Genomic DNA, 22282 nt, shown 5'->3' on the forward strand with positions numbered 1-22282 from the left:
CTTCATTCCAAGAATATCTAATATTCATTTTCCTCTGATGTAATGTATATTCTATACGATAAACCATATGTTTTGTTGAAAACAATACTTAATAAAAATCAGGTGTATCTGTTCTCATTTTGAGAGGATTGCACTTTAAGGTTGTCAGGGCTTATTCATGGCTCTATGTTCAGATGTCACTCCTGATAGAGTTTGGGGGTACTCTAGGGAGTGCCAAGGATTAAATTCCAGTCAGTTGCCAACAAGGCAAATGCCCTATTCATTTTACTATCACTGCAGCCCAAATATCAAGAAGAAACTGTCAACAATGGGGAAAAATACATTCTCCAAGATAGGACTGTATTTTGTGTTACAAAACATAAAAATTAAAATGAAGATAGAAGTTTTGTCAACTATTCTTAGCTCATGAGGTATTAAAATGGAAGTTAATAAACATAATTATGAAAAAAACTCACTTTGGAATTAAAATAATTTTAACACTTATTATCAACTAGAAGATCATAGAGGAAATCAAAAGTTTCCCTCAAGTAAACAAGAATGAAGATATAAGTTACCAGAAATTATGATGCCTAGCAAAAGTGGTGTTAAGAGAAAATTTTATACCAATCAAACATTCATTAGGAAAAATAAGACACATAAATAACCATATGATTTGAACAGTTATAAAAAACCAACAAATAATCTAAAAGAAACAGAAGGAAGGAAATAAGTGATTTAGGGAAATTAATAAAATGAAAACCAAAAAATCAATTAAAAAAAGAGCAGGTTTATCGAAAGATTAAACAATATTAGCAAAATATTAAGAGAATTCACAAAGTTAGAAAGAGAAAACTAGTTGGGCCGGCGAGGTGGTGCTAGAGGTAAGGTGTCTGCCTTGCAAGCGCTAGCCAAGGAAGGACCGCGGTTCCATCCCCCGGCATCCCATATTGTCCCCCCCAAGCCAGGGGCAATTTCTGAGTGCTTAGCCAGGAGTAACCCCTGAGCATCAATCGGGTGTGGCCGAACCCCCCCCCAAAATACAATAAAAGAAAGAGAAAACTAGTAAAATGGATAAGAAACAAAAGGATAGATTTTATAACAGATATCATAGAAATTCAAAGGATCTTCAGAAATTATTTCAAAAAAAGTCTGTCAAAGAAAATCAAAAACAGATTTTGGTTTCTTATAAACTTCCAATTGAATCAACAGAAAAAAATAAAATGTTTTTTCCTAAAATAAAATCCAAGGCCCTTATAGGTATACGAATGAGTTCTTAATCCTTAAAGAAGACATACTATTAATCCTTTTCAGGTATCCCCCCTGCCCCGGGAAGCTGAAGGAACAAGAATACTTCCAAAGCATTACTATGAAGCATTATACAAAAATAAGACAGAGATATATCACACTCACAAACCCTAAAACTATAAATTTATATCTTTGATTAACATAGACGAAGACCTTCAACAAAATTTTAGCAAACAAAACTCAACAGTGTATAAACAAATAAAACACCTTGAGAAGTAAAACTGTTAGGATGGCTTAAATATATAAGTAAGTCATTAAGTTATATAATAATATATTATATCAACATATGATAATATACATTGATGAAAATATAACATTAACATTTATGATAGAAGTACTTAATAAAACGGGGGTTAAGAAAACTTTCCTCAACATAGGCAAGCTGTTTTACCACAAGTCCTCAGAAAACATCATGCTCAATAGGAAAACAATGAGAGACTTCCCTTTAAGATAAGGCACAAGAAAATGTCACCCACTCTCACCACTCCTATTAAATATATTATATCAAGTTAGGAAGGAGATGCTACAGGTATCCAGATCAGAAAAGAAGTCATACTATTTGAATATGATGATGACATATTAGAATGACATATAGATGGCATATCAGAAAATTGTAAAGACTCCAAAATGTGCCTAGAAAATGAACACTTATGCACTTTGGAAGGCTACAAAATCAATAAACAGAAATCAAAGCCCTTTTATATTTTAATAATAAATAAAAAATAAACATTATTTTAAATCTCATTGAAAATTGTGCCTAGTAAAATCAATTTTTTTGAGTCTGCTTAAAAAAGAAAAAATAAGGTGAAAGATATGTATGAAAAAACTATAAATCAGGGGCTGGAGCTGTAGTGAAGTGGTATGGCACTTGCCTTGCATGTGACTAATCCAGGATGGACCTCAGTTTGATCCCCAGCGTCCCAACTGGTCCCCCAAGCCAGGAGCAATATCTGAGCACAAAATCAGGAGTAATCCCTGAGTGTCACCGGGTGTACCCCCAAAAATACTAATTGATTTTTATTATTTTATAAATAAATTTATCAGTTGGTATATATTAGTGCATATGCATACATTAAACATAAAAATGCAATGTTTCAGTACATAAAGAGCACAATTCTTGAAATATGTGAAGAGAATATAAATATACAAAAAGATATGACTAGGAAACATATGAAAAAGTGTTCATCACAACATTACTATGTGATTTAAAATAAAAATAATAATGAGATCTCTTAGACCAGTCAATAAATATATATTAAAATGATTGGTTGGTGTCAGAGAGGGTACCAGAAGGCAGTGTCCTTGTTTTGCATGTAACCAACATAAATTCAATCTCCTGAGAACCTACAGGAATCCCAAAATGCAGAGCTAAGTCTAAGAACCACTTAGTTAGAGCATACAATAAAAGGGAAAAAGAAAGATTGGAGCCAACCAGTGTTGGCAGGGAAAATGCACAGTAATTTCCTGTTTTTCATGCTATCTGGTTAAGCTTCAATGGAAAACAATGTCTTGATTCTTCAATAAGTAATAAGTGAATAGCCCAATTATATTATTTTTATTAATCTACACCAAAACACAGAAATCTTAATTTTAAAATAAATATGCACACTTATTGTACCACTAGTACTATAGTAATGGTATGAAACAACTTAAATATATAAGGACAAATGAGTGGAATACTCTGCTTCCACAAGAAATTCACTGCATTGTGGAGAGTATATATGTTGAGCAAAATAAGTCAGATAGAAAAGAACAAATGTCAGATTATTGTACTCATACTCTTCAATGAAATAGAGAAAGAGAAAACAAAGGAATAAGCAGTGACAAATCTTTTGTGTTGGAATAGAACTGATAAATAGAAATAGGAGGATTTGGGCCCGGAGAGATAGAACAGCGGTGTTTGCCTTACAAGCAGCTGATCCAGGACCAAAGGTGGTTGGTTCGAATCCCGGTGTCCCATATGGTCCCCAGTGCCCGCCAGGAGCTATTTCTGAGCAGACAGCCAGGAGTAACCCCTGAGCACTGCCAGGTGTGCCCCCCCCAAAAAAAAAAAGAAATAGGAGGATTTCAGAGAATGAAAATCAGACAGAGGTGACATAGTGACAGTGGTGGAGGATAAAGATCACTTTATGGTGTGTCCTAGTAACAAAAGCAATGCCATAAAATTTAACACTATTGTAACACGTTGCCTACAACAATAGTAAAAATAGCCATAAACTATAAAAGAAATAAAAAAGAAAATGTGAACAGTGTAACTCTTTCAATAAAATGCCACCAATGAACATAATTACAACATCCACAAATGCACAGAAAATTCCTTCCAATATAAAAGTTAAAGAATATTAAAGTATTTCTTATTTTAAAAATTGACTGAAAACTTTTGTTTTTGTTTTTGTTTTTAGGCCACACCTGGCATTGCTCAGGGGTTACTCCTGGCTGTCTGCTCAGAAATAGCTCCTGGCAGGCACGGGGGACCATATGGGGAACTGATATTCAAACCAACCACCTTTGGTCCTGGATCGGCTGCTTGCAAGGCAAAAGCCGCTGTGCTATCTCTCCGGGCCCTGAAAAACCTTTTTTTTTATCATCATGTTTGGGCTTATTTCAGTCAATTATTTTAAGTTGATTTTTTCTTTTATGATTCAATCAATTACTTTTATTTCAGTAATTTTTTCTTTTATAATTAGGTTGTGGGCATATTTCAGTATTTTTTACTTCTTAAAACTATGACTTCAATGAAAGCATTAAAGTTTTGTAATTCTCTATTAAACTAGTTGTTTTAGGAAATTTGTGCTTCTGAGAAAATATTATTCCTTAAATGATTAAGGAACATGTTACACTAGTAGTACTAAATGAACTACTCCAACATTTCAAATGGTTCCTGAGCACTCCTAGGAGTGACCCCTGAGCACAGAGCAAGCCAGAAAAAAACAAAATTGAGGGAAAAATGTTATAAGTATCAATATCTTTAATCCATTTGGATTTGACCTTTGTGTATGTGTTATATGTAGATCAGAGTTCTCTTTCCTGCATATGGCTGACCAGTTGTCCAAGCACCACTTGATGAAGAGGCTTTCCTTGTTCCATTTTGCATTTCTTGTCCCTTTGTAAAGATTAATTCTATGTCTGGGGAACAGTCTCTGAATACTCAAGTCTATTCTACAAGTCTGAGGGACTGTCTTTATTCTAATACCATGCTGTTTTAATGATTATTGCATTGTAGTACAGTTTAAAGTGGGGAAAGTGGTGTTTCCCATATGCTTTTTTTCTAAGGGTTACTTTAGCTATTAGTGGGTGTTTATTGTTCCAAATGAATTTCAGGAGTGGTTGATCTACTTCTTTAAAAAATGTCTTGGGTATCCTTAGAGGAATTTTGTTATATCTATCACTGCTTTGGGGAGTATTGCCATTTTTATGATGTTAATACTTCCAATCCATGAACAGGGCATGTGTCTTCATTTCCTTCTGTTCTTTTATTTCTTGAAGCAGTGTTTTGCATAGGTTCTTCACCTCTTTAATTAGTTTATTCCAAGCTATTTGAGTTTGTGTGAAACTAATGTGAATTGGTTTTATTTTATTCTCTATTTCTTCTCTATAATTATTTTTGTATATGATTTTTGTGTCTTGATTTTGTAGCTTGCCTCCCTCTTTGCTATAAGGTATATAGAACAATACATAGATAAAACACATCATGACATTGAGACTAAAAGCATCTTCAAGGAGGAAACATTATTCTCCAAACAATTGAAAGAGGAGATAAACAAATGGGTCTATATTAAGCTGAGACACTTCTGCACCTCAAAGAAAATAGAATACAGAGGCCACCCACAAAATGGGAGAAACTATGCACCACAACCCATCAGATAAAGGAATAACATCTAAGATATACAAGGTGCTGACAGAACTTAACAAGAAAAAAAAAAACTAACTCCATTAATATATAGGGAGAAGAAATGAACAGACCCTTCCTCAAAGAAAAAATACAAATGGCCAAAAGGCACATGAAAAAATGCTCCACATCACTAATCATCAGGGAGATGCAAATCAAAACTACAATGAGGTACTATCTCACACCCCAGAGACTGGCATACATAACAAAGAACAAGAACAATCAGAGATGGCAAGGATGGGGGGAGAAAGGAACTCCCATTCACTGCTTGTGGGAATGCCATCTAGTCCAGCCTTTATGGAAAACAATATGGAGATTTCTTTAAAATATGGAAAGTAAGTTCTCATATGATTCAGTTAAATGACTCCTATTGATACATCTGTGGAACACAAAAACACAACACAAAAATGCCTTCTACACACATATATTGACTGCAGTACTCTTTACAATAGCCAGATTCTGGAAGCAACCCAGATACCAGAAAAGAGATGAGTGAGGAAACATATATACACAATGGAAAACTACATAGCTTTCAGAAAAAATAGTCATAAAATTTTCCTATACATGTATGGACATGGAAACTATTATGCTGAGTGAAAAGTCAGAGGGAGAGAGATAGACACAGAATGATCTCACTCATCTATGGGTTTTAAGAAAAATAAAAGTCATTGTTATAATAATACCTAGGGACAACACAGATGAGAGCTAGAAGGACTGGCCCATGATCTGAAACAGCACAAAGAGTTGTAAATTCAGTTAAAGAAATAACTACACTGACAGTTATCATGAGAATGGTAGTGAGTAAGAAATATAGAATGCCTATTTGAAATTCAGGCAAGGGGTTGGGAAGGAAAGAAATGGGGAGCATTGGTGATGGGAAGATTGCACTAGTGGGGGGGTTCTTTTTTATAACTAACACCCAATTACAAACATGTTTGTCATCATGGTGCTTAAATAAATATATTAAAATAATAATAATTATAATAAAGAAAAGAAAAAAATAAAATTCTAAATAAGAAACAAATTTTATAAGTGTTAATTACTTATATGTTTATGGGATACAATAATATCATACCATGCTCATCACAAAATGCAACATGTCAATATTATTTCACTACTCTTTATCTAACACTTCCTATTCATCCCTAATCTCCTTCAGCTCCTAGATACATTTAGTTCCTTGTCATAATTTCAGTAGTCTGTTTTAAATGGCACAGTTGATTCCCTTGCTTATTTTCTATACTGTGTTTATATAGTGAGATAATTTGACATTTGATCTTTTCTGGTTTATTTCACTCACATTGTAGTAATGATTACAAAATAATTTAAAAATATTTTATCCATATCTTTTTGGTTCTCTACTTTGATACTATCTAGAGCAGTTTGTAATTAATGTCATGCTATTTTTGATATCTGAAGCATATGTTGTTATTTCTCACTTGTTATCTGTGATCTGATTTATTAGACTTTTTTAAGTTCTTTTTTCAGAATGTCAAAATAAAGGCTAATATATCCTGTATAATCTTTCAAAAAATAAGTTTCTGGTTCATTGACTATTTGTAATGTTTCTTTAATATAATATCTCTATCACTTATTTATGCTCTAGTATTTACTTTTTCCTCCATCATACTAATTTTGGGACTCATTGTGTTTATGTTATTGATTTTTTTTTTGTGTGTGTGTGTGTGTGTGTTTGTGATGAAAGCTTGTACTGCCTTCATACATACTAGACTCCTTTATATTGATTTTGTTATTTTCCAGAGGTTCTTATAGTTTGTTTGTTTATTCTCATTTGTTATTTATTTGTTTATATCATAGTTATTCAGTTGCATTTTGCTCATTTTTCAAATGCTAAAAAAATCTTTCCCCCCTATATTTTCATGTTTGACTTCAACTTTCATAGCAGTGTGATATGAAGTCAACTAATCAGAAGGGCAAATACTGAATGTCCTCACATTTTTCTAGATTATAAGATACTATGAAAAGAAGATAAAAGGCATCAAAGAAAAACCTGATCAAAGAAACAAATTCACTAGTTAAAGATATTTGGGGAAATCAAGGAAAACTGATTTGGAGCTAACATAAGTATAAAGGTAAGGAACCTTGGATTTTTTCTCAGGTTCAAAAGACAATGTCTCTATTGATATAAAATCACAAATGACTACACTACTATAATCATGGTACACAGGCTACAATTAAACTTAAAATGTGTTTGTCTACAAGGTATATTAGGAACTTAAAGGAAGTTTGGGTGGAAGAATGCATACACTGGTGGTGGGATTAGAGTTAAGACATTAAACCTGAATCTCAGTTGTCAACTACTTTGTAAATATTGAAGCCTAAATAAAATAATGTTGCAGAAGGCAAGAATAAATTTTTCTAATTGTCAAGTGGTATCTCACTATGTCTATAGCAACTGTTTAAAGTATTCAATTATTTTTTAGTCTCCCTCAACACATGAGAAATTGCAGTCATTATTTGCCTATTTATTACAACATTCAATGGTCTTAAAGAAGATAGGCAGATGTAAGCCATGAACACTTAAAGTGGTTCAACACAACAAAATGTGTAAGTTGAATTTTGACTAAGGTAGGGAAGTGAATACAAATAACTTAATATGTGATAATGCAATAAGAAATAACTAAGATTGATTGTATAAATTGATATAATTGTATAAATTGTAATTGTATAAATTGCCAACATCCAATATCCAGTTCCTTGAAATGTACAATGGATTTAAAATATTAATTCTAAAATGGCAAGATTATTTTTGTTATTTTTGTTTTGGGGCCACACCTGACAATGTTCAGAGGTTACACCTGGCTCTGAACTCAGGCATTACTCCTGGAAGTACTCAGGCAAATAAATAGGATGCCAGGGACTGAACCTGGTTGGACTTGTGCAAGGCAAATATCTTACCCCTTGTACTATTTATCCAGCCCCAAGATCTTCTCTTGTATGGTTGTTTGCTGCATGCATTGTTCTTAGCAGAGTCAGGGAAAGCAGCAGAGAGAAGGCATAGTGGCTATCTGTGGATCTAACCTGGATCAAAAGTGACCATGAAAGACAAGCACCTTACCCACTGCACTATCTCTCAAGACCCTCAAGATATTTCTAAATAAAATATAAATCCATAGACATCTTTATATAAGTCTGCATAAAATAAAAATGGTAAACTTAAGTAAATTTTATAACACTTCCAAAAGCATTAGAAAATAAGAAAAACTTGTCCAAAAATTAGATGCAATATACACTATACTTTTATAAATATATTGTGTATGTAAAATAGAATTCCATATTATGGTATATACTTAATATAAATCTATATAAATATATATCAATCATTAAGAATATTCAACAAAACAGATTATACTAGAAATGCATGTTTGAAGGGGCATATTTTTCCCAGATATCTAATTCAAAAGACTTGAATACATATACGTTTTTAAAATAACAAAAAATAAGGTACTCTTAAGGCAATAAATTAGAGGACTTCAATAAAGCAAATGAAAGTCAGAATTTAAAGTTTCACAAGGGTAAAGCACAGAAAAAGCAGAAGGGCTTTGGAAAAAATTCTCACAATGAGAAAATCAAGTTACAATATTTCTCAAATGCAATCACATTTACTAAATTCTTGTTCTTCTACTAATTTTTATACCAACATGCAAGTAATATCTTGGTATCATTTAAAGCTTTTGTTAAAATTGTGGTTTACCTTATTTTTAGCTTTCATTTTATGTGTACCATCTGCACCAGCACCAAGTGATTGAATCATTTTAATGTGACTGAATTGGTTATTTTATATTCTTTATTAGTATAGATTTGTTTTTATTTATCATGACTTACATTGATTCTACTCCAAAGACCCATATAAGATCAAGGGAGATAGCTTAAATTTTTAATCCTGAGTACAGCATATCCCACTTCTTTCCAATGCACTCAACCTAGCACCACAGGGTGGATCCCTGCTGGGCCCTAGCAGCACTTGTCCTGCACAGCATCTCAACGTTGGATATAAACATTCAATCATCTAGTCTGGTTCTCTGTGTCATTATAAAAGTGATCCCTAGAACCCATGAACAATACTTGAAAGTCACCTTAGAATTCAAACAAAAAAAATGGCAAAACTTCACAAATATACATAGAAACTCTTAGTCATCATTTCTCCCCCTGTATTATTTTTCATTTCTTTCCACAAAATATTATTAGAGATTCTCATTCTAAATTCTTGCTCATAGATGATGCTTTATTATTTGAATCATTTATATTTAATAAAAATTTTCTTGTGAAATAGTTAAACTATATTAATCTAATTAAGTATGCTTTTGGCAAGAGTAACAGCTGGGATGGTATTGGATGACCAAAGTGAATTTCCTATGAATGATCACAAACGTAAGGAGTTAGAGGCTGAGGTGGTGGGAATGTTGCACTGGTGAAGGGGGGGGGTATTGTTTTAATGACTAAACCCAACTACAAACAAGCTTGTAATCATGGTGCTTAAATAAAGATTTATTTTAAAAAATTCTTTACATATAACTAAAGCCTCAGCTGAAACTAAAAGATTTCTTCAGAATGTACATGTACATTTCTTCAACTCCTGTGTCTAATTAATTACCTTGGTTCAGGCCTGAGGTCCTAAAAATAGGAGACAGGAGATGCTTAGTGCTGAAAAGACAATGTTTAAAGAAATGTACACAAGCCACGATCTCTAAAGCTGTTCTTACTAAAACTTTTATTAGTGTAGGTTAATAGAATATAAATTTTATTTTCATCAACCAAATTTTCAAACTTAACACATTTCTGGGGCAGAGCTATTGCTGTGCAGTGAGTAGAGAGCTTTGCCTTGTGTGTATTTGACCAATGTTTTATTCCCAGAACCCCAGGAATAATTCCTAGTGCAAAGCCACAACTAACCCTGAATATTTTGAGCATTTCTGTATGCGGCTCAAACAGAAAAATAAAATAAAAAACATATTTTGTTCAGAGAGAAATTACAGTGGGTAATTTGGATTCCTGCTACTAGATATTGTTTCCCAGCATCAAGAGGAGTGAGACAACACAAGAGTGAGACAAGAGGAGAGACAAGAATAAACCCTGTACTGCCATATGTGGTTCCCCAAACAAAGTAAATAATAAAAAGAAAATTATAAAATGAATAAAAAAGGTAAATCAAGAAAAAAGTCAAAGAGATTATCTTATAGGTGAAATAAAAAAAAGGTATATATTTCTAAGTGTTTCTCATCTTACCTGTTGGTTTACTGGAAAGTTTCTGTTGATTTTTTTAATCTGGAATGATAAATAAATATTAGTCAGAATTTAAGTGAAAATAAGATAATACATGATAATACTAGTATCATATAAATCTATATTATTTGATAAATATATGCTATATTTATATTGACAGTAAAATCCTGGTAAATAAAATAGCTATAAATAAAATTAATTTTTATGTATTTCATTAAATCTATCCAAAATTTAATATGTATTTTAATTAAAATTTTCTAGTACCTCTAGAAAAGGTCTTGAATATCTGAAGCAATATGTAATAAACATGAAAATCAAATTTTTTTAATCTTGAAAAGTAGTTTAATCTTTCCCATAGTTTTTGTTGTTATTTGTTTTGTTTTGTTTTGTGCTTGTTTTTGAGCCACACCCCAGGATGCTCAGGAATTACTTCTGGATCTGCACTCAGACTTTATCCTGGTGGATAAATCTATTCATAGATTTATTTTTCTAGCCATCTGTTTTAGACATTGGGGAGTTTGCCAAATTTTTGCTAAGGTGAATAATGTTTCATGAACACTAAAGTACAAATGATTTTACTGATTAGTTTTTGGACCTTGGGATAAATGTATGGAAATAGAACTAATAGGTCATTCGGAAGCTCAATTCTTAGGGTTTTTCTTTTAAAGAGGTATGTATACTATTTCTAATACAGGTATACCAGTTGATATTACCCCTTAAAGTAGGCAGGAGGAAGGAAATAATAAACTAAGAGCAGAAATTAATGACCAGACACCCAAAAACAATCTAAAAGATTAATGAATGCAAGAGTTGGTTCTTTTAAAAATAAGCAAGATTGGGCCCGGAGCAGTGGCGCAAGCATCTGTCTTGCCCACGCTAGCCTAGGAGAAACTGCAGTTTGATCCCCCATTTGATTCCATATAGTCCCTCAAGTCAGGAGCGATTTCTGAATGCATCGCCAGGAGTAGCCCTTGAGCGTCATGGGATGTGGCCCAAAAAATAACCAAAATTTTTTTTTTAAAAAGCAAGATTGATAAATTATTAGCAAGACTCACAAAAAAGAGGGAAAGAAACTTAAATCATATAATATATGAAAGATGGTATATCACTACAAATATACAGAAATTCAAAGAGTAATCAAAGATTCCTTTGAGAATCTTCATGCCACAAACCAAGAGAACCTAGAAATAAAGGATAAATTCTTGGACTCCTATATATCATAAAGGTGAATCAAGATGATCTGGAATATCTGAATAAATACATCATTACCTAGGAAATTGCAATTGCAATCAACTTTCTCAAAACAAAACCAAGACCTAGATAGATTAACTAGTGAATGTTTTCAAACTGTTGAAGAGGACCTAATTTCAATACTATCTGGAATCTTATAGGAATTTCAAGAAACATAAAGACTCCCAAGCAGTTTATATGAAGCTAAGATTACTCTGATACCAATAGCAGTCAAATACATCACAAAAAAGATAATACAGGTTGATATTCTTTGTGAACACAGAATCAAATATGCTCAACAAAATGCTAGCAAATATTATCCAACAGCTCATCAAGAAGGTGATGCATCATGTCCAGTAGGACTTATTCCAGAGATAAATAATGCATTAACATATCAAATCAATTATTTAATCCACCATATCAACAAAAGGAAAAGTAAATATCAGATGATCACACCAATAGATATGGAAAAAATATTTGAAAGGGATAATCATCATTCATAATGAAATCGCAGCAAGACAGAATTGAAAGAAGCTTCCTCAATCTATTCAATGCAATTTAACACAAAACCATGGCACACATTATATAAATAGTAAACAACTAAAATGATTTCTTCTAAGATGTAACACAAGACAAGGGTGCCCCCCCTTGCCACTTCTATTCAAGACAGAACTGGAACAATTAAGCAAGAAAAATATCAAGGGCATCCAAATATCAAAGGAATAAGTCAAGCTCTCACTGCTTGCAGAAGACAGAATACAGATTTAGAAAATCCTAAAGATTTTACAAAAATGCTACCAGAAACACTAGACATGTCTAATAAAGTGGCAGACTACAAAATTAATACACAATAATTTTATGGTTTTTCAATATACAAATAATAAAAGAGAAGATACACTAGAAAAGTAATCCAATTTGGAAAACAAGTACCTCAGAGTCAACTGGAAAGAGATTTCAGACCTATACAAAGAAAGCTACAAAACACTGCTTCAAGAAATAAAAGAGGAAATGGAAACACATAACCTGCTCATGGATTGGGAGGATTAACATAATTAAAATGGTGAGAATTTCCAAAAGCATATATAGATTTAATGCAACCCTTATGAGAATACACGTGACATTTTCCAAAGAAGTGGACCAGAAACTCCTGAAATACATATGGAATATTAAATGTCTATGGATAGCTAAAGCAATCCTTGGGGAAAAAGAAGAAATAGGAATAACTTTCACCAAATTTAAAGTGTACTATAAAGCAGTAGTCATTACAAGAACATAGTGCTGAAATAAGTCAGACTTTCATATCAATGGAATAGACTTGAATATTTGGAAATGGATTCACAAGCTTAATATTAGTTAATCTTTGATAAAGGAGTAAGAAATGCAAAATGGAGCAAGGAAAGACTCTTCATCAAGTGATGAGGGAAAACTAATGAACTAAATGCAAAAATAAATTCATACTTCTCTTTAATGACATGTACAAAGTCAAATAAAAATATATTAAATACTTAAATATCAAAGTTAAGAATGTAAGATACATTGAATTAACAGTAGGCAGAACATCTCATGATATTGAAGGATTTTCAAGGATGAAACACCTCGGGCAAAAAAAAATGCAAGCAAAGATAAACATAGGACTACATTAATCCAAGAAGCTTCTGCAACTCAAAGGAAACAGTGACTAGGATAGAAAAGCTACCTATGGAAAGGGAGAAATTATTTACTTAATACCCATAAGATAAAGGGTTAATATTTGAGATATACAAGACACTTATAGAACTTAGCAAGAAAAAACACCTAACATCATCCAAAAATGGAGAGAAAAGATGAATAGGTATTTCCCTAAAGAAGAAAGACAGATGGCCAAAAGACACATAAAAATGGTCCACATAAGTAATCATCAGGGAGATGCAATTCAAAACATTAATGAGGTATCATCTCTCATCACAGATACTAGTACACATCATAAAAATAAACAAGAACAATCAGTGCTGACACAGATGAAAGGAGAAAGAGACCCTCATTCACTGCTGGCGGGTATGTAGACTGGTCTAGCTTTTTCGGAAAACAATATGAATATTTCTAAAAAAATATGAATATTTCTAAAAAAAACCCCTAGAAACTGAACTTTTAAATGATCCAGCAATACTACTCTTTGGTATATACCCTATCAATTCCAAAATACCAGGCAGAAAAGACTTCTGAATTTTTATGTTCATTGTAGCACTGTTTAAAATAGTCAGAATCTGGAAGCAACCAAAGTTTTCAATAATACCATAGATAAATGGCTAAAGACACTGTGGTTTATCTACACTATGGAATATTGTGCAGGTGTTAGGAATATTGAAGTCATGAAATTTGCTTATAATTAGATATATATGGAGATTATTATGCTGAGTGAAATGAGTCAGAGTGAGAGGGAGAGACATAATAATCTCATCATTTTTAAATATAGAAAGTATACAGAAAGTATAGATACAAGGGCCAGGAGGAACATTTTACTGTAGGAAACTTGCTACAAATAATGGATCACTGCAGTTAGGGTAGAGAAGGGAAAACTATGTCAATGATAGTTGGAACTGATCACTCTGACAAAAATGGGGGGCTGAAAGCAGATAATTATTATGAAAATTACATACTCTACTTTTAACAAATAGTGCAAACCACAATGTCAGAAAGGGAAAACAAGGAAGAGAGAGAATGAAAGGTAGATTTATAGAGGGAAAGAGAGATAGAAATAAAATGTCTGCAAGTTGATGCATTAGTGAGGGTGAGAGGAGGGAAACTGGGGATATTGGTGGTGGAAGAATGCACTGGTGAAGTGTGGTGTATATTGTAGGACTAAAACTCAACATGGATACTTTTTTAACCAACAGTGCTTAAATAAAATAATTATAAAAATCCGGTTTTATATATATATATATAAATGACAATCTGTATCAAGTTCTCGGTAGGAAAGCTATCTACATATTGAGTCATGTTGACAATGTTAATGCATCAAAGTTATGAACAAGGGATACTACTATGTAAATGTCTAGATATAATTGGTGATATCAAATTACATACATAAAATTAAGAGAATTTTAGAAATTAAAGTGATTTGAAAAATGAATTATGGGGGATTGAAGGTCACACATTTTGCTGTGTTAGGGGCTTTCTACTAGCTCTACACTCAGAAATCACTGCAGGCAGGCTCGGGGGTCTATATGGGATGCCAGGGATCAAATCCAGGTTAGCTGCATGCAACGCAAATGCCCTACCCACTGTGCTATTGTTCCTTCCCGGCTTTATTTTTAAGACCTCAAAGTCAGTGCACCGAAGTTAAGGGGCCCTCCTTGGTATTATTAATCAAAGGACTTGGGGATGCTAGAGTTTTTCTGCACTTGAGACCACCAAAGAGTGATGCTTGATGACTTCTAGGATCGTACAAACATTTGCTATTCTGTTGAGTTTTCTGTCATAGTTTTTGGTCTCTTAAATCTGTGTAGAAACCTTTCTTAAGAGACTGGGGAACTTATTTTTTTCATCTTTTTCTTTTTCTTGTATAACTATAGTTTGAAGTTTATACCATAAAATGCTATCTATTAGGTATTTTACATGCTAATCATTTCTTTTGCTACTTCATTATCTTTCTGATTTGTATTTTGCAAGTTTACTGATAAGGCTCACTTCTCAATCAGAATTCTTTTGTTGTGACTTGCCACTATAATTTTCAGCTACTTCAATAGCATTTATATAAATTCTTTAAAACTTTAAATCAATTATTATTCTTTTAATTGGCTTATTTTATCATCCTGTGATTGTTTAGTTTGCATTACCATTATGAATTAATTTGAGGTCCTACTCATCCAGACTGGAGAATTTTGATAAATTCAAAGACTTATCTTGACTTCTGTCCATGCCTGAATTTATTTGTTTCACCCTTATTCTTTTTTTTCCTTTGGTTTATGGACCACACCCTGTGGTGCTCAGGGGTTACCTTCTAGTCTGTGCTCAGAAATAGCCTGTGGCAGGTTCGGGGGACCATATGAGATGCCAGGAATCGAACCCAGGTCTGTCCTGGGTCGGCCGGTTGCAAAGCAAATGCCTTACCACATATATCTGTGCTGTCTCTCCAACCGCTTCACCCTTATTCTTGTAGTTTTGTATGTGGTGACAGTAGAGCTTCAGAGCCCTGCTTGTCTGAGTACTTATCTCATTGTCTCAGTACTGAACTGATTTGTTAACCTGATTAACATGTAAATCCTGATATGTCTCTATTTTGCTATTTCAATTACCATGTAATGCCAATATTTGGAGAATGAGCAGGTATAGGGCTAATAACTCTCTAAGATGACATATCTTTATAAAGGTATTCTATTTGTTTTGTATTATTTTGTTTTGAGCTCACTCCTGGCTTTGAATTCAAGGATCACTTTTGTGGATTCAGGGGACCATATGAAAAGCTGAAGCTTGCATGTGATGTCACATGCAAGGAAAGTGTATTAATTGCTAAACTATCTCTTCTGCCTCTATAGTTTATTCTGTCACAGAATTAAAACTCTGTAGTGTCACACATATAATTGGATTGTTTTGTAGGAGAAGTCCAGCAATCAGATTGACACCGAAATTATCAAGCAATTCCTGGTTGCTGAAGCTGTATTCTCCCTGTTATCCCTGTGATGCTGCTCCTGAACTGCCTGACAGACAGAATCCCCTGTAGAACAACTTTTCCACTGTGGAGGTGGGGGGTTGTAGAACTGCTGGAATTCTCCTTGATGCAGAAGTCTCAGATACACCACTCCAGAGACTGGGAAGGACAGCACAAAGAAGAATATCATTACCCCATAACCAGAGGCCAACTATGGGGTTAACTACAGGGTTAACCCTTTTCTCCTTACAGAGAGCTCTGGTTGAGAGAAATAAGGTTATTTTTATGACCCAATGTTTTTGCTCCCAAACATGCCTAATCACCAATGTTCATGTATAACTTCACTCTTGAGCCATCCTGCACACTTCCCAGTTCCTCCTGTCCTAGATAAGCCAATTTGAAGGAAAGAAAGTGTCTCTGGTCAGCAGCCTCAGACCCGTTGTTTTCCAGTCATCAGCTGCTTGAAACATACTTGGTCCCAAACACACCAGGAGAAGGGAAGCTGACCCTTGCTAGTCGACACTTGCTAGTCAACAGGGTCATACATGCCTCAGCAAACAAGAGAAAGGTATAAATAGATTCTCAGGTTCTGTCACCTGAGGGACTTGAGGGATTTTAAACTGACAGCAGTTGGCATGAGTCCCACTGACTGTCCTTAAGACAGATATTGCCAGAAAAAGGCTCACAGGGCAGTCCCTGGTGGCTGGTGCTCTGATATTTATTTTTAAGAAATGCTGGAGAAAATTGAGACAGTACAATGAGGAAACTTTCCTTGCAGGGGACAAACCAATGCCCAATTCCCCACACTCGATATGTTCCCCTGAGGTCACCAGGAGTAAGTAATTTCCTAAGCACAAATCAAGGAATAAATCCTGAAAACTGCAGGGCTGCTGCTATCTCCAAAAAAATTTTAAAAAAAATGCTATAATCACTCGTCTGGAGTCCATAATTTTTAAGCCTATGTTAAAAAGATAGTTGGTCACATAGGGCTGATACACTGTAAAGATAAATGGTTTCTTACCTTATTTTCTAATCTTTATATATGTAAATAGAATTTATATACAAGTTCTCTTGATTTTTATGCTTACTATATCACCTATGCAATGTATTAAATATAAAATAACATGCATTTTATTGTTGTTTTTATAGAAATAAAGCACAAAGAAACTGGTTACATATTATAGAATTTATATACATGTTCTTTTGATTTTTATGCTTAGTGTATCACCTATGCAATGTATTAAATACAAAATAAAATGCATTTGTTTATTGTTGTTTTTATAGAAATAAAGCATGAGGAAACTGGTTACACGTTCACATATCAAAGTTTATTTTGGGGGGGCACACCCAGTGATGCTCAGGGGTTACTCCTGGCTATGCATTCAGAAATCTCCCCTGGCTTGGGGGAACCATATGGATACTGGGAGATTGAACCACGGTCTGTCCTAGGTTAGTGCGCACTTGTGCCACTGCTTCAGCCCCACATATCAAAGTTTTATAAAGGGATGATATTCTCTTCCATGAAAGAAAATGTCTAGACAAATGACTAATAACTGGGCATAATAAGAAAATAAAAATGGATTAAAGACCTTGATAACAGACCTGAAACAATAAGATGTATAGAATAAAATGTAGGCAGAACAGTATGACACTGAAGCTAAAGGCAGCTTCAATGAAGCATCACTGTCCAAGTAAGTGAAAGCAAAGATAAGCAAATGGATCTATATTAATCTGAAAAGCTTTTTCTCAAAAGAAAAGTATTAGGATACAAAGACTACTCATTGTATAGAAGATACTATTCACCCAGTGCCCATCTGATAAGGGGTTGATATTTAAGATATACAAGGCAATGGTAGAACTCAGCAAGAATACCTAACTCCATTCAAAAATAGGAAAATGAAATGAACAGGCATTTCCTCAAAGAAATATAGATGATCAAAAGGTAAAAGAATAAATATCCCACACTAGGGAGAAGCAAATCAAAACAACAATGAGAGACTGGCATATATCACACACACAATCAATACCAAAAACAAGAATAATCAGTGCTGGTGCATATGCAGGAAGAAATGGATTCTCATTCACTGCTTATAAGAATGCTGATTAGACAAATATTTTTGGAAAATAATATGGACATTCCTTAAAAAAAAAAGCACCAACAGCAACTAGAAATTGAGCTCATATGATCCAGCAATACCACTCTTAGAATATTGGGGCCGGAGAGATAGCATGGAGGTAAGGCGTTTGCCTTTCATGCAGAAGGTCATCGGTTCGAATCCCGGCGTCCCATATGGTCCCCCGTGCCTGCCAGGAGCAATTTCTGAGCACGGAGCCAGGAATAACCCCTGAGCACTGCCGGGTGTGACCCAAAAACCACAAAAAAAAAAAAAAAAAGAATATTTCCCAGGAACCAAAAACACCATGCAGAAGAGCTCTCTGCATTCCTATGTTTGTTGCAGTACTACTTACGATATTCAGAACCCGAAAACAACCCAAGTGCCTGAGAACAAATGAGTGGCAAAAGAAATTGTGGTACACTTACACAATGGAATACTATGCAGCTGTTAGAAAAAATGTCAAAGAACGAGAACAATCAGTGCTGGCTGGGATGTGGAAAGAAATGAACTCTTATCCACTGCTGGTGGGAATGCTGTCTACTCCAACCTCTATAAAAACTGATATGGAGATTCCTCCAAAACCTGGAAATTGAGCTCCCATTCGACCCAGCTATTCCACTCCTAGGGATATACCCTAGGAACACAAGAATACAATACAAAAACCCTTTCCTCACACCTATAATTATTGCAGCACTATTCACAATATCCCTAGGAGTGGACTAGTTGGGTCAAATGGGAGCTCAATTTCCAGGTTTTGGAGGAATCTCCATAACGTTTTTCATAGAGGTTGAACTAAACGGCATTCCCACCAGCAGTGGATAAGAGTTCCTTTCTCTCCACATTCCCACCAGCACTGATTGTTCTCATTCTTTGTGATGTGTGCTAATCTCTGTGGTGTGAGATGGTATCTCATCGTAGTTCTGATATGCATCTCCCTGATGATTAGTGATGAGGAGTATTTTTTCACGTGCGTTTTGGCCATTTGTTTTTCATTTTTATCAAAGTGTCTTCATTTCTTCTCCCCATTTTTGGATGGGATTAGATATTTTTTCTTATAAAGTTCTGTCAGTGCCCTGTATATTTTGGATATTAGCCCCTTATCTGATGGGTATTGGGTAAATAGTTTCTCCCACATGGTGGGTGGCTCTAGCATCCTGGGCACTATTTCTTTTGAGGTGCAGAAGTTTCTTAGCTTAATATATTCCCATCTGTTGATCTCTGCTTTCACTTGTTTGGAAAGTGCAGTTTCCTCCTTGGAGATACCTTTAGTCTCAATGTCATGGAGTGTTTTACCGACATGTTGTTCTATATACCTTATGGTATCAGGTCTGATATCAAGGTCTTTAATCCATTTGGATTTTACCTTCGTACATGATGTTAACTGGGGGTCTATGTAAACTGTTTTGCAAGTGGCTAACCAGTTCTGCCAGCACCACTTGTTGAAGAGGTTTTCCCTGCTCCACTTAGGATTTCTTGCTCCTTTGTCAAATATTAGGTGATTGTATGTCTGGGGAACATTGTCTGAGAACTCAAGCCTATTCCACTGATCTGAGGGTCTGTCTTTATTCCAATACTATGCTGTTTTGATAACTATTGCTTTGTAGTAAAGTTTAAAGTTGGGGGAAAGTAATGCCTCCCATTTTCCTTTTCCCTAGGAGTGCTTTAGCTATTCAAGGGTGTTTATTGTTCCAGATGAACTTCATAAGTGCCTGATCCACTTCTTTGAAAAATGTCATGGGTATCTTTAGAGGGATTGCATTAAATCTGTACAATGCTTTGGGGAGTATTGCCATTTAATGATGTTAATCCTGCCAATCCATGAGCAAGGTATGTGTTTTCATTTTCATGTGTCCTCTCTTATTTCTTAGAGCAGGGCTTTATAATTTTCTTTGTATAGGTCCTTCACGTCTTTGGTCAAGTTGACTCCAAGATATTTGAGTTTGTGTGACACTAATGTGAGTGGGATTTCCTACTTGATGTTTATCTCTTCCCTATCATCATTGGTGTATAAAAAGGCCATTAATTTCTGCGTGTTAATTTTGTAGCCTGCCACTTTGCTATATGAGTCTATTGTTTTTAGAAGCTTTTTGGTAGAGTCTTTAGGGTTTTCTAAGTAGAGTATCATCTCATCTGCAAACAGTGATATCTTGACTTCTTCCATTTCTATCTGGATTCCCATGATATCTTTTTCTTGCCTAATAGCTACAGCAAGCACATCCAGAAGAGGAGCGGTGAGAGTGGACAGCCTTGTCTTGTACCAGAATTTAGAGGAAAGGCTTTTAGTTTTTCTCCATTAAGGATAATATTTGCCATTGGCTTGTGGTAGATGGCTTTAACTAGATTGAGAAAGGTTTCTTTCATTCCCATCTTGCTGAGAGTTTTTATCAAGAATGGGTGTTGGATCCTATTAAATGCTTTCTCTGTGTCTATTGATATGATCATGTGATTTTTATTTTTCTTGTTGTTGATGTTGTGTATGATGTTGATAGATTTACGAATGTTAAACAATCCTTGCATTCCTGGGATTAAACCTACTTGATCGTGGTGTATGATCTTTTTGATGATGCATTGGATCCTATTTGCTAGGATTTTGTTGAAGATCTTTGCATCTGCATTCATCAGGAAAATTATTCTGTAATTTTCTGTTTTCATAGCATCTCTGTCTGGTTTTGGTATCAAGATGATGTTGGCTTCATAAAAAGCTGTTTGGGAGTGTTTCTGTTTTTTCACTTTCATGGAACAGTCTGGCTAGGATTGGTAGTAGCTCCTCTTGAAAGGTTTGAAAGAGTTCATTAGTAAATCTATATGGGCCTGGGCTTTTCTTTTTGGGCAGATATTTGATTACAGTTTCAATTTCCTCAATAGTGATGGAGGTGTGTAAATATGCTACATCCTCCTTATTTAACTGTGGAAGGTTATAAGCTTCCAAGAATTTTTTCCATTTATTCTAGGTTTTCATGTTTAAAAGCATAAAGTTTCTCAAAGTAGTCTCTGATTACCATTTGGTCTCTGTGATATCTGTCATGATCTCCCCCTTTTTATTTCTAATATGGGTTATCAGGTTTCTCTCTCTCTCTCTCTCTCTCTCTCTCTCTCTCTCTCTCTCTCTTTGTGAGTTTTGCCAATGGTCTATCAATCTTGTTTATTTTTTCAGAGAACCAACTTCTGCTTTCGTTGATCTTTCAGATTGTTTTTTGGTTTTCCACTTCATTGATTTCTGCTTTCAGCTTTGTTATTTCCTTCTGTCTTCCTATTTTGGGGTCCTTTTGTTGGTCATTTTCTAATTTTATGAGCTGCGTCATTTATTCAGGTATGCCCCTTCTTCCTTCCTAATGTGTGCTTGTAAAGCTATAAATTTTCCTCTCAGGACCGCTTTTGCTGTGGCCCATAAATTCTGATAGTTTATGTCTTTATTATCATTTGTTTTCAGGAAAGTTTTGATTTCCTCTTTGAGATCATCTCGGACCCACTAGTTGTTCAGTAACAAGCTGTTTAATTGCCAATTGTTAAAGTTTTTCTTCTGTGTGGCTTTGTAGTTCACATCTAATTTCAGAGCCTTGTGGTCAGCAAAGGTAAACCTGCAAGATTTCTATCCTCTTGATTTTATGAAGGTATGTTTTATGTGTCAGCATGTAGTCTATCCTGGAGAATGACCCATGTACATTGGAGAAGAATGTGTATCCAGGTTTTTTGGGATGGAGTGTCCTATATATATCTACTAGTCCTCTTTCTTTCAAGCCCCTGGCTTGGGGGACTAGATGGGACTCTAGTGGATCAAACTTCGGTCTGTACTAGGTTACCATGCACAAACTTACCACTTGCACCACCACTCTGGCCCCTTTATTTCATTCTTTGTAAATCTATTTTAAGTGACTTTGTTTTGAGATTATT

General features: G+C 34.5%; 1 protein-coding gene across 1 annotated transcript in view; it reads right to left on the reverse strand.

Annotated features, from left to right (window-relative positions):
• Positions 1-22282, reverse strand: part of SNTG1 (syntrophin gamma 1) — a 422721-nt gene that overhangs the window by 78821 nt on the left and 321618 nt on the right. Inside the window, exon 12 of the mRNA XM_049775722.1 lies at positions 10421-10459. Within this exon, the coding sequence (XP_049631679.1) occupies positions 10421-10459 (39 nt within the window). The remainder of the gene's footprint in view (positions 1-10420; positions 10460-22282) is intronic.

This window comes from Suncus etruscus, chromosome 6, assembly GCF_024139225.1.
Source record: "Suncus etruscus isolate mSunEtr1 chromosome 6, mSunEtr1.pri.cur, whole genome shotgun sequence".
NCBI classification, from domain to species: domain Eukaryota; kingdom Metazoa; phylum Chordata; class Mammalia; order Eulipotyphla; family Soricidae; genus Suncus; species Suncus etruscus.